Raw genomic sequence first — 14,107 nt, forward strand, 5'->3', positions numbered from 1 at the left:
TTTATAGAGCCCTAGGGTCAGGCTTCTAGCTAAGTTTCCTCAGGTCCCTTGGAAAATCAGCAAATGTGAAAACTGATGACGTTTTTAAAACTGAAATAATACCCAGTATAGGAGAGGTGAGGGTCAAAAGCCGATGTTCTCCACAGGTAATTTCTGGAAGCTTCATCTCCCAGTCCTATGGGGGACTAAGCTTTTGACGTAGGATTTCTTGGCAGTGCTGGAGGCAAAGCTTCATGGTGGTAAGTGGCACTAACCAAGTGCTATGCTTTTTTAAATAAGCAGAAATTCTATCTAGAGCAGCACGTTGGTTGCCTGAATTTGGCAGTTTTGTCATGTCCATTGCTTCTTGCTTGCGCGAGGGACGCGTGGGTTTGTTGTGGGTTTGTTCCCGAGGGCTGGGCTGGAAGTCCTCCTGCTGCTGGAGGTGGGTTTTGCATACTGGCTACTCAGCAGTACTTGAGAAATTCATTTTAAGTTGAGCATTGAAGTGTTCGCGTTGGAGAAAAACATGCCCTGCAATTGTATAGACTTTGAGAAGCATCGGCAAGAATAAGGAAGGCCAAAGTTGTGCTTCATTAACATTTACACTGAAAAAGGAATCCTCAGATGTTGAGCACTTAACGTTTCTTTTTGAAGAAACCAATTTATTTGAAGTGCAAGTTTCTTTTGTACATTATGTGCTCACGCTTTTGATTTCTCACAGCACTTCTGCGCCAGTGAATTCCTTGTAGTGTCGGAGATCAAGCTTGGTCTTGTTCTGAAGTATCCAAATGTGGTAATAGGTGGACTGTTGGAAAATTTGGCATCTGGAGTTAAATTACAGGATGCTTCTTAAGCTTCTTGGTTACTATAGTAACAAGTAATAGTCATCCTTCGTGATTAAGCAGTGTCCATGGTAACCAAATGTGCAAGTTTTAAATGAAAGATATTTTCCCTTTACATTTTTAGTAGTCAAAGGTTAACAGTTATTACCTTTATACCCTTAGATGAGAACAAATCTTGATCTGGCTGGCATATTTAAAGTGAGAACATTTGATGTTCATTTAAATAACTTCGCTTCTAGGACCGGCTGAATTTTGGGTGAATTCCAACATAAAATTTCTGAGAGCAGGGTGTGGTGCATTAATCTTCCTAAGAAGAGCGACTGTTGTTCACTACACGTGCTAAACTGTTCCGCAGTGTCGCAGTGTGTTATTAAACAGCCTCCTTCCTCCTCCTCGCAGTGAACTGCCATTCAGCAGGGAAGGAACCAAACCCTTCGTACACCCAGCGTATTTTTAGGGCAGAAGATGCAAGTGTCAATGTTAGTGTAGGTAAAAACATCGTCCTGCTTCCTCCCACCTCAAAAACGGGATGGGAGATGTACAAGTGAATATAGCCCTGCTTGATCCTTCTTGTTACGCACATACTTTTGTCTGTAGGTATACGGTGGGTATCACTTAAACACATAGCGACACAATCACCGAGGTAGCACAAGTTCTGTAGGACAGGGGGATAAAGGCTCACCGTAGTTTTAGTGGTGGTTTCTGTATGTCCATCTGTGGCACACAGTTACTTGTATGAAATAAGGAAACGTGACTGCTTTGTGGTCGCTTCTTTCCTGTCTCTCCCATTGGCACTGGGGATGTTTGAAGTCTAACAAGGGAGCTGGTGAAGCTGACACCTGCAGGTGTGCTTTCAGAGCACGCATGTGTAAGAGAAGTGGAAATACCCCTCCTGCCCCCCAGCACCAAGTCTAAGCATCACTCACAGTGAATTAGGAGCTGTGGAATGTAAAACAATTGCTAAGAGAGTCTAAATAGCTAGAAGAAGGCACCTGAGTAGCAGTAGTAAGGACAGGAGGCATTTTCAGCAACACCCTGCGTGTAGGCACATAGCTACCGATGTGTCCTGGGGTGCGTGTCCCACCTCCACACCCAACCAAATGCAGAACACTCGTGGAAGCACACACTTTTAAAAATAATTAGTTTGGCAGAGCTGACACTGTTTTATAGGCATCATCTTCTTTCTCTAATGCATATTAAAATGAAGGAGAGTTATCTCTGTTTGGTAGGGGAACTCTTAGACATCCTGCATGAACACTAGGAAAAAGAAAAAAAAAATCTCTGCTATCCCTGTCCATAACCATAATTCTAGCCCTAGCCCTAGCTAATTGTAAGTGCAGGAAGAACATTTTTCAGACTTCCCTGTCACTGATGCTTTTTAATGCTGTCTTTGAGTTGCTTCGTCAGGAAAGATGCTGTATTTGGCCAGCGGCTACCAAAACTTGCTGCTGTCCAGTTAGGTAAAATCTGTTCCTCTTCTCTAAGTGTTCCCAGTGAAACTGCATCCTCCATGCCCAGTGTTAAATCCTAACCTGCTGCTTTCCTGAACAATATTGAAGTTCCTGCAATGTTAAAGCAATCTAACTTGGATTAATTGGCTCTGGGCGTTAAGACTCTTCCAGGCTGATGTAAGAGCTGCATGTACTATGTGGATTTCAAATCTTAATGTTTGGTCTATTATGCAGATGGATGTGAATGGAGATATGTATGTGACCCCATTTATCTCTCTAATGAAGTGCCATCAATGGAACATCTGTTTCTTTGCTGTAGAAGATGAAATCTCTGATGAATCATGCTTATAAATTAAGTATTTATTTATTTAATTTGCATTTTGCCAGTACAGACCTGTTATAGCAGCCACCATACGTGACTGCAAAAATGGCCCAGTAATAATTAAACTGCGCAAAGTTTTATTTGCGCTGTGCTGCTGCTTCACGCGCAGAGGCGGCTGTCCTGAACGGGTCTGTAGCTCACCTCTCCGAGGCAGCTGTTAAAAAAGCCCCAAAGCAGGCAGAAGAACACCTCACCCAGGAGACAGACCTCGCTGGTGGGAGGCAAAACCGTGGCTGCAGTCTGGATGCGAAGCACCCACCTCATCGGGGTTGCCACTGTGGCACTTGGGCAGGAGGTGACTGCGGAGTTTTAAGGAAAGCAGTGAGCTCTGATCCCAGCCGGGGGAGCACACGGCTTAAGAACAAGCAGGAGGAAAGAGGAAGCTAAAATGAGGAGCAACTTCCAACTAAAACTTCCAGTCAATTAAAAGGAAAAAAGAAAAAAAAAAAAAGAAAAAGAAAATAAACCTGTTCTTGTGAGTTTTCCACTCCCTTTTGCAACCCAAGGAGCCGTCACGAGACGGGAGGCCTTGTGGGACCCGTGCCAGCTGCCCCGCAGCCTCGGCCAGACCCCGCTGCGGGAGGCACCGTCCGGTCCCCAGCCAGAGGTTCGCCCCGCTGACCGGGCAGGTGCCCACGTGCCGGTGGGGCCGGCAGCCTCGGGCAGCGCTCCAGCTCCCTGGGGCTCCCGGCAGTCCCCATGGAAGAGGGTTACGTTCTCCCTGCCCTGCCCCGCTGGCGCGTGTAGGTGGCATAGCTGACGTCTGCAGGGCCAGAGATGACGGAGTGTAAAAGTTGCTCCTTGGGTTGTGCCTGCGAGCAGGCAGCCGTGCTGATAAAGTGCCGCAAGAAAGCAGCGTGGTAACAGGTCTGGGGCTCTGCACAAACGGTAAGCGTGATGGATGAATCTAATTTAAATCTCCCCAGAGCTGACTTCTTGTTCTCCAAACTCCGCGTTGCTTGTCTTTATCATCACATAGGAGGAAGCCGATGTTCCGCTTCACTTTATCATCCTTTCCAGTTTAACCAGAGTATTAGCAGTCTGCCCCAGCTGGTCCCCAGCTAGGCTAGAACTTCATCGTTTGCTGATGTATTTTTTAAGTCTGTGCTTGATTTCAATTTTACCCTGGAGAAAAGGCTCCTAATGATATGCCGTTAGCAAGAGGCGAATTTGTTCTCTAGGCTTCACACCAGAGAAAGATAAATATCATACGTATTTTATTTCAGAGACTGATAAATAAAGAATAAAAATACCAAATACGTATATATACACATATCTAATTAAAAATACAAGACAGTAAAAATGGAGTTTGTAATAAAGGCTCCTCAATCAGCATGATTTGCTATTTATTTTTAGAAAGGGGGGTTAGTTTTCAGGATGCCTTGTGTACCGTCCCTGTCACCGCTCTGGCAGCAGGTCTGGGGACCTTCAGCTATGACTTTTTTTCATTCATGGGTCTGTTTCTCCAGTTCTGTAGCGCACAGAAGTTAGTGTGTATATTTTCAGGCTCCTCATGCTGAGAATTATCAAAGCTTTCCATTCCCGTGTCTTCCCATTTGTGCTGTTTTCTTTTTCCTTCCTGTCCCCAGGGGTGTTTTTGCTTTGTGCCCCAGAGGGGACAGCCGCCTTCCCCTCACTTCCCCGGGGAAGCCCCTGTAGCCGTCAGCGGTACTGAGCGTGGGCTGAACAGACGGCGGCGGGGCGAAATCCCCCAGCCCTGGTGGCTGTGCCAGAACCCGATTTCTTCTGCGCAGCCCCTGCCTCCTTTGTCCTCCTGCTCCGGCGGTGCCTGGGGCTTCGGCTGGCGGCGAGGTGGATTCAGCTCCCCTGGTGAGGCAGCAGGACCACTGCTGGCCTGGAGCGTGCTGCCTGACCCCCGCTGCTGGCTGGCGATGGACAAGGCTAATGCCAGCTTTGGGCATGTGAGGATGCACTGAGCTTCCCAGGAAAGGAGGGGCTGCAGAACTGGGCAGCCGGACCCCAGAAGGACAGCAGAAAAGGGCAGTGCCGCTTCTGCTTGCATGCATCAGAAACCACCTTGGTGTGCTGCCGGGGAAAGAATTCTCTTGCTGGGTGGTAGCAGAGAAAAGAGGAATAGGTGCATATCGAGTGTGCAGAAAAAATAGCAGCTTTTTTCAGTACTAGATTCCAGAGCCATTAATAGCGCTTGCTCAGGAGCAGTATGAGGAATATTAAACCCTACACAGTGATACCCCAGAACCTGGCACAGAGATGACATGAGATCTATTAAAGTGCACAGCGTGCTGTGGCAAGGGTCAGTGTAACTTCAAATCGTTATTTAACAAAGGGAAAGAAAAAGCTCTTCTTCCAGAAGATGTTAGTCCTACTTTGAGAGAAGATGGTCATAATCTCTGACTGATGGGGAACAGTTTTGTCCAATGTTTTTTACGAGTCGAATTGTTTCTGTTTTCCAGCCAGTCCTAATAAGGCTCCTTAGTTTGTAGAACTGCTCCAGCTGCCGTTCCTGTAGCTGCAGAGGACCGTATGGCGCTTACTCTTGCTTCAGATGCGCTTTAACTTTTAGGTACTTCTGTGTGGAGCCAGGAGTTGGACCCGATGATCCTTGTGGATCCCTTCCAGCTCAGGATATTGTATGATTCGGGTGCCTTTGTATACTTCAGGCAGGGGCACAGCTGAGGCAGAGATGGCATTCCACCTTTTAAGCTGAGTGTGGTGGTTTTGTAACAGTTAAGTCATCTGTGAGGGAAACAAAGGTAAAGGTGAGAAGCTTAGGTCTGGTGCAATCATTGTGGCTAGCATTAACTATATGCATATGACCAGCCTCTAATTATTTAATCTGAAATGTCTTGTGCCAGAGTGTAGCACAAAAGGCAAGTCATGATCCCAATTTATTTATTTGTTTGTTTTCTATGTAAATGGTTAGATAAGTACGATTTTTTTGACAAGGTACAATTCTGTAAACAGTATCCTTAATTTGTTTGTAAAGGTAGCAAAGGCATGAGAACATGAGCTACTGTTTCTTTTTGGAGCATGAAGTGAAGGGGGAGTAAATCACTGAGTGATGTGAGGAGTCCTGGGTGCAGCCAGTTGCGTTGCTGGGCTTCAGAGAAGTGTGTTTAAGCTAGGGATTCTAGGAAGTGAGAAGAAATAATTTTATTCTAATATAAAAAGCGGTGGTGATACAAACTTTCATTAGCCTGGGGAATATCCATTGTCGATGTTCATTAGCTTTGCTTTTAGATAAGTTGGATTTTTCAGAGGGCATCGTTACCTGCCCTAAACTTTTGCTTCTCGAACATTTTTACTTAAAATTCAATTTTACTGCCTAATAAAGGTTTGACTTCCAATTAATTTTGTGTGGCATAACAATCATAATGTTGCTGTAAGGGGTCAGCTGGTGCTCACCAAGGGATCATTAGGACAATGGGTGATAGGTTCCAATGAGCAGTTCTGCAGGTAACTGCACAAAGAAACCGGCCTCGCCTCTCTTCTCCTAGTCCAGCCCACTGGACCGGGAAGGGGCTGTGTCAGCAGGCGCGTTCCTAACCCCTCACTGGCTCTCCTTGATCTTTGTCCATTGGAAAGTGGGTGTTCCTGCATCTCTGCTTCCCGCTCAAAGTTATTCTTGCCTCTTGATGGAGAAAGTTGGCTTAAGTTGGTGTTTATTATTTTCTATCTTTGTTTATTCCCAGGGTAATACTCCGCTCTTGAAATAGTGCCGCTGTCCTAACAGCATCTTGGAAATGCCCCTTTGGATTCAGATGTAAGATATTCCTTCCTTCTGGACTCCTGCGGCCATCTGCGGCTGTCCGAAATGGAGGCTTTTCCCCTGCCTCTTCTGGGTGTTCTGAATCACACAGACACTGCAGACATCTCCTCTCCAGGGATTGTTTTTAATTCGTACGTGCTACCGTGAGCCACGTTAAATAAATCACTTCTGTCACTACGTGCCTCCTCCTCTGCTGGGCACGTAGTGAGGAGCTGTTAGATAATGCAGAAATTAGAGAAATAACAGCTAAATTCATTAAGCAATAAAATTAATTCACGAAGTGTAATTGTATGAGCAGGAGACCGGTAATTCCTGTTCCCTCTGGTTTCGCAGAAACCCCACCCTGCCCAGCTCAGCTCGGAGCCGGCACAAACCCAGTGGGGCCGGGCAGGGGAGCACCAGGGGATGGCCCCGAGCCTCCATGGGCGGATCCCAGCCCAAGGCCAGGGGCAGCCTGACCGCCCCACGCCTGGCGTGCAGGGTCTTGCCGTCAGCATTTGGTTCTGGTGAACTCCTAGTTTTCTGAGGAGACTCCAGAGGAGCTGGTGAAGTTTCTTGTCATCTAACGTCTCCATTCCCTAAAGCCCGTCACTGCGGTCCTGTTGAAGGAACCTGGCGGTTCCCTGCCTCCTGCCGCGTCTCCCAAGCGCTGCTGGCTTGTCCGGCATTCCAGTCATACTTCTCCTTCTCGCTGCCTCTGATGAAGTCATCATCTCCACTTCTCTTATTCCTGGCTTGTTCGGAGTGCCATGGCATGTGTGCTGCTGAGAAGCACAGCTTCCTTTTGGTGAGTTGAGAGAGATGGCTTCTCATCGCTAACTCCTCATTCAGATTCGCACCTCCCTTTCTTGCTCGGAGTTGGAACAATTTCATATCAGCAAATCAACTTGCTGGGAAGTGTCTGCTTGTCAGCTATTCATTCCAGCTGGTTCTTGTTGCTTTTGTTTGTGCTGTCTCTTCCACTGGCTGATCCCTGGAATTGTGTGTCAGAGGAGAGCAGGAGAGGGGGAGCGTGTGAAGAGGGATGAGCAAACAGAAGGAGTTAATGTATTTCCTTGCTGCTAATAGGAGCAGAATCCTGATGGTCTCTTGGACTAGCTGTGATTCACAAGAGCAGGTAATGCAAATGTGAAAACATCTCACTTGTTAAGTGAAAAGTAAATAGTATTAATGTTTGTTCCGTGTGTGTTACACATAATGACCTGCTTGGTAGCAGTGTCTGAGGAGGTGCAAGGAAGAAAGCAATGATACTGAGTGGGTTAAGCGAGCTTGGGTGCCAGGAGCTCCCCACTCTGTTCTGCTGCCGATGTCCTGGAAGCCTGGGGGGATTGCTACGCTGCTCTGTAACTATTTCTCAGTACTAAGAACAGGCATAGAAAAGTAGTAAGGATTAATTATGCTGTTAATTCAAATGCCTTGAACTAGTTAACAAATCAAATGCGTTTATTACTCTACAGAAACAGTTTCAGAAATATTCATAAGCCCTAGGTCCTAAATTAACATGTAATGTTTACAGTTAGTGTCCTTCTGTTGGCAGCGAACTCAGTGGGATGCGTTTCAACCCTGACAGCTTAAAAAAAGTCCTAGGGCAGTACACACCAAAAGCATTTGGGACCCAAGTATGTGCGATAACCTATGGGAGGTCTCAGGTTTTGTTAATTGCAAGGAAGTTTCTCTTTGAAGATCTTATCCTGCTATGTGGAAAACCCAAAACATTGCAGCCTTCTGTAAATATTTGGAAAAGCAGGAAGCACTTTTGTTTGTTTCTTCTCGCTTCGGTTCCTCTGCAATTGCATAACATGGATGCACCCCAGCGTCAGTCTGAGCAGTGCTGTTTATGGTGAGATCTGGGGCATGGTCATGGGAAAGAGCTGGGAGGGCCAAGAGCACGGTTCTGCAACGTGCACGGTGGAACTAAAACTGCAGGTGAGTAGAAATGCCTGGTTATCATTGTGCAAGCAGAGAAAAGCGCAGAAAATGCCATCAGTTATGAGGAGAGAAGTAGATGAGGAATCTCCGTCAGAACAGCCACAGTTCTCAGAGTGATCCATGAACCTTTTCCAATCTAATTGTGAGATATTTAAGAGCATCTAGAGAGCCAGATAATATGCTTGGGTGGACCTGATTCAGTTGTCAAACAGTAATTAGATGACTTCTTATTGCTTATCTGTATATATCCCGGATTTATTTGGGCATTGCGCTGTCGGTCGGTGGAGATGGCAGCGAATCCAAAAGCCATCCGCTCCCGCATGCGGGCACACGTCCTGAGATGCAGCACGCAGAAGTCCCCGGATCAAATCTGATCTAGAGTAAATAAATGGCCAAATGAAGGTATAATCCTGGAATTGTATGAGCGGAGGGTAGTATTCAGCTAACAGAGGAATTCACTGGCTAGCGAGGCTCTTATCTGCTAATACGAAGTGCTTCTGGAAATGCCAGTCCGCGGCCTGCAGAGATAGCGCTCCCTGTTCCGGGGCCCTTTATCTTGGGACACGCAGGGGATGGCAGCCACTCACCGGGGAAACCTTGCAGTGTTCCCACGGCATCGTCAAGATTTTTATCAGTTGTGAGTCTCGTAAAAGACATTAAAATGTCAAAGGGTCCCACTGTGGTTCTGCGATGAAGTTGAGTGTAGGAGCCTGGAGTCCTTGTGCCGGGCTGTGCCGTGGGGCCTGCGAGCGGGGCCTGCCAGCAGAGCCCGCCAGGCCGAAACAGCGCGGGGGTGCGGAGGGGGACGACGTGCTGGAGGTGGTGAAGAGAAGGCTGAGGTCAGGTACTGAAACTGCTCTCTTGTAGCTTGCTTGTCTTGTGCATAAGCGGGCAATTTGTCAGAAATGCCAGGAAATAAGGCCTGAAGGAGTAAAAAGGGCAGCTCAATCCTTCGTGTAGCCTTACTGTTCACTATGCAAGGCTTTAGCTCCTGACCCTTCTCTGAGTTTTGGTCTGGTCAAAGGGGTGTGTTGGCTGGCTCTGCTCTGGGCAGATTGTAATCGTGGAGGAACGACTTCAGAGCACAGTTTGTGACTTCGGTGCGGTCCCGATTAGACCCAGGTATTAATCAGCCCTGGGTCACACCACAGACTCCCTTTCTCTGAAGAGCTCTGACCCACGGGGTTGAGAGGAAGCAGAAAAATGGGCGCGTTGGCCTGACAGGCCGTGGTGGTGCCGCAGCACCTGTGTGGAGCAGCAAGACCTTCCCCCCGTGCTGGAGGCGAGAGGTGGGTCTGGTCGGGGAGCACAGCGCTGCTGAGCTGGGCAGGCCTCGGGGACGCGATGTCTGGCTGCTGGTTTTGTGTAATCCCATTGTTCGTGTTCTCCAGCCACGCATGGGAGAAGTTCTTTAAACAGTGTTTATTGGACTGGTCAAAAAGAAGTTGCAAAGCAGCTTCTTCAGTTGTCTCGTCATGCAGAGCTCATTTTCAAAGTGCTGGAATTAAGTAGTTTCTTTATGAAAATCAAAAAAAAAAAAAGGTCGCTGTTCAAAGGGATGGGAGCCTTAGCGTGGAAGGAGATGGTACCAAAAGACCTGGTTGCTGCTTGAGATGCACAGTGCAGCACTCTGCAGGGAAGTGGCCGAGCAATTCGAAGGCTCGGCTGGAAGTTCGGAGGGCAGTGAGCTGGCTGGCTTTGGCTGCCTCTGTGCAGGTTACGTGGCTGCTGGTGAGGCGTTTCGGGTGGGATTTCCAACCAAGGAAGATGTCTCTGAAGGGGCACTTCACCCAGCCCGTGGGCAGACTCTCCCAATCTGTCCCTTTGCAGTAGTTTGCGGTACTTCTCAGGAACTGCTGAGTGTAACTGCAGCTATTAGCTGTTCCTTACAGACCCTGGGTGACAGCAGGCTTTGGCAAGGGGAGAACCTTGCTAAGGGGACAGCCTTCCTTGCCAAGACCTGATTGCAGCAAATTGCCTATTGCAGAGGCTGAGAATTGGCAAACAAACGACCTTTAAGTTATATTAGTTATGAGAATATCACTGTCTGAGACATTCTGAATATAGGTTGTTCCATCTTTAGATGTCTTCACATACTAATTTGTAGAAGCCTCCCTCTAGCAGTGTCTGCTATCTAATTTCCTTTTCCAGCAGGTATTCTTCTTCAGGCTACCTCTCATTCACAAGAATCATAGTAATGATATAATTCGTGGGCTTTGCTGTTGCCTGTAAAATTGTGTATTAGAATGAGTTCCCCCAAAGTTTACTTCAGCTCCACTTTTTTGTGGTAGTTGTTTTTATGCTCATCATTTTAAAAAAGGGAACAGCTGTGTGAAAAATCTGCTTTTCAGTGTCATTCTGAAATCGCTGTTGATTTACTGTTGCCTTAGCTTGAATTCCATATTGTTTAGTAGATAAATCCGTGTTACATATCCATACTGTCCTTCAAAAGTGGTCAAGAGGAAATCACTAGAGGAATTAGAGAGGGAACTTAAGCATCCTGTGCCTGTAACCCCATGAGCAGTTTCCCTTAGGAGAATCAGGTCCACATGTGCAAGGATCTGTACTTTGCATATAATTGTCACTCAGCTCGATATGTTTTCTGTTTACCCATCCGCAGACAGGAAATAATGATAATGCCAACCTGTCAGGCATCATCTGAAGCTAACAGTTTTGTAAAAAACGTTAATTGTTGAAGGTGAAAGTCTTGCTGATTGAACATTGTTCTAGGCGGCTGTGGGAAATCTGATTGTTGTGCTGGCTCATTTGCAAGGGCATCTCAAAGGAAGAAGCTGCATTTTGCATGGCCTGCTGCCATTTCTGTACTGTTCCTGCACTGTGTGTTGTAATTCCTCCTTGTTTTCTCTACCATCCACAGAGTCCCCCCCGGAGAGGTGCGGGCAGAGGCGCAGCATGCCCAGCGGGGTCCCTGAGAAGAACCCCACCATGGAGCCTGCAGCCACGACACCTTTCCGGGTCACGGTAAGTGCCTCTTCCCAGCCTAGTGATCGTTGCGGGGTTTTGCCAGAAGGGAGAGGAGCTTGCTCATCCTGAGGTGGTATATGTGAAACGATTCGGTTACCTAGTATTAAATAAACACACTGTTGTTAGGTACTGTTAGCAACAAACAACTAAAATATTTCTTGGTAAAGCAACAAGATTTGAATTTGAATCTGAAGCGGGTTTGGGTAACTTGTTTCACTGGGGAGACTTTCCTGGTGAGGTTTCATTTGTGAATCCTTCAGTCGTGCAGCGTATTCACAGACTTATTTCCTTGTCTGCAACTGTTCAGCACATCCTCATACTTCTGCAGAAGCTCCTGCAGAAGAACCTGCCATTAATTAACAGAAGAACTGCTAGGCTGATGGTTCCCCAGAGCCTGGTATCCTCTCCCAGCAGGAGCCTAGAGGAGCCATTCACGGTTTTACATTTCTTCAACTGTTTTGGTTTGCAGCGCTCTACTAATATTAACGTTTTGTTGTGATAACAGTAGGTAAAGAATGGGAAGTCATTTCAGAGTGAAAAAGGAGCAGTGCTATTAACATGAATAACGGTGATACCAAGCACTAAGGGCATGAACAGGGTCTTTGAGCTCCATGGGGAGGGTCACTACTATGTCTATTATAAAGAAGGGAGCTGAAGACCCAAAGAAGTCAGAGTTAGTGGCCGACCAAGGAATCTATGGTTGCTGAGCCCTAGGTCTGTGATGTTGCGTATGATAGAGAAATTGCCAAGAGTTTCATTGCTGTATCAAGAAGCGGAGTGAGTCTAACCACAAGACTCCCCAGTCCCTGTCCTGTCTGCACTCTTATAAGATCAGATGTTCGGGCTGGTTCGTAGCTTTAGAAGATGGTCCCTGTTACGCCTTGGAGATCAGTTGTGGGGTGAGTTAAAAGACTGTTTCTTCTTCAGTTAGAACATGCACAGTGATGTTTATCACTGCCTCCCCTCTGATGTAAGTCATCTCTTTAACATCCTGTAGATATTAGATAGACTTCTGGAGTGGATCACAGTAACTTTTGCAAGGATTGTTTTATCTAATTAATAATATCAAATCCAAGTAATTTTAATTGAGGAATACACTCAGCTGACAAATAGAGGCACAATGGTGGGATCAAAATAAACACTCTCTAGAAAATGGACAATAAGGATGAAGCTGAGAGTAGCTGATTTATTTATTTATTTATAATGCATCATCAACCTTAACACATCTGTAGTTAATTAAATAGAGCTTTGGGAAACTGGGGTTTTGTAATCAGCTGAAGACACCCAAGTCTGTTGGATAACATTTGATGTAAACTCAAAAGTAAGTAAGAGAAATGTATTTAGAATTTTTTAAGAATAAGTACAATCATAAAGCATACACAGCTGTAGACTGATATACCCAGTATGAGCAACAGCCAAGGCAACCAGAAGGTTATATTTTCAAGAGGAAAATGTCTGCTGTATGTGGATAATACATTCGAGCACAGATATTTTGATTTAGAGAAGAGGCAAATGATACTGGAGCTGGTTTGCTCGACATATGTTTATATGTTTTCTCTGCAGATCACACCTACTTTACAGGCTCAGCTACCTCATAACAAGCCTACATAGGTAGAACCAGAATTTCAAAGGAAAGGCAATTGGTGCAATCTATAAAAAATCTGAGCACACCCAGTTCACCTGAGAACATTTGTACTGGTGAATGAATCACTAACAGCAGTTTGTCTAAGTAGTTTATTTTAATTCTGTAAACTGTAAGCTATTGAATGCATAGCATTCTCTGTGGACTTTATAGTCTGGAGTCACTGTATGCAAACACATGCTGAATGTATATGAGTTTGTTTTATGGTTTTTTTTTGGTACTGTCCTGTTTGCTAAATGAAAGAGGAAGAAGTGTTGAAAGCAGTGAGTGGATGGCAGGAGTTGAGTTCTGTTTTGAAGCAGTGTGTATAGTACATGGTAAATACTGAAGACAATGAAACAGAAAAACAACAGAGGATGAGATGTCTTGAAGCGTTTGCTATCAGGGCAGGTTTGGTTTTCTTTTTCTGGTGTTGATGGAAGTTATTCTCCTAACAGCTCCCTGTTCTAACAGGTCAAAACACAGAGGGATCATCCTTAGGTCTGATCCCCCTTGTGGTATCACCTTCTTGCTAAACAGGGTGCATCGTGTTTCAATGCCAAGATGCAAACTAATTTTTTCTGACTCTAATCCCATCACTCCATAAGCCATATGCCATCTATCTGAATTGATTGTCAGTTATAAATGCTCCGAAACTCTGAGCATAGCAGGCAGAAACACATTAAAACCAACTGAATAGGCTTGCTTTTGCTTTTTGTCTGTCTTTCATCAGAATCTGTCTCAGCAAACGAGTATCTTTGAACCTTAAGCATTGTACTGCTGGTGAAAGAGGCGAAGAAGGATGGGAACATCTGGATTCTTCACAAGACAGAGGATTTGGGAGTGTTTTTCTTAATGCACCTGTAGTCAGTGCAAATAAAACGCTGTGTAGCCCTCTTCCAATGGTATATCTCCTGCTTTATGTTTTTTGGAAGTTATTCCTGTCTTTAAGCAGGTTAGCTCAGGTAGTGAAACAGCCTGTATGGTATATAATTGCTTGCTTTGTCTGGCTAAGTTGTTCAGTATGGATTAAATAAGGGCAATTGTCAGGTGGCTAATACCTAGCATTTGTCTCCTCTGAGTTACAATGCACTATCATCTCATTTCTGTTTCTGCTCAGCCCTCCGAATGTTATTGCCATTAATATGAATGGCTTCATTACAT

At 45.8% G+C, this 14,107-nt stretch overlaps 1 protein-coding gene across 11 annotated transcripts in view; it reads left to right on the forward strand.

The window, feature by feature from the left end:
• The window catches only part of DAB2IP (DAB2 interacting protein), a 224,258-nt gene that overhangs the window by 80,531 nt on the left and 129,620 nt on the right, over window positions 1–14,107 (forward strand). For 9 of the 11 annotated variants that reach the window (XM_083807470.1, XM_083807465.1, XM_083807469.1 and 6 more), the window contains one exon: window positions 11,216–11,319. In XM_083807470.1, coding sequence (XP_083663596.1) covers window positions 11,251–11,319 — 69 coding nt within the window. In that variant the 5' untranslated portion in view covers window positions 11,216–11,250. Of the gene's footprint in view, window positions 1–6,352; window positions 7,196–7,313; window positions 7,526–11,215; window positions 11,320–14,107 lie in introns of those variants that run through there. The other 2 variants (XM_083807472.1, XM_083807459.1) reach the window with 2 other exon arrangements.

Source organism: Anser anser (assembly GCF_964211835.1).
Source record: "Anser anser genome assembly, chromosome: 21".
Classification (NCBI taxonomy): Eukaryota; Metazoa; Chordata; class Aves; order Anseriformes; family Anatidae; genus Anser; species Anser anser.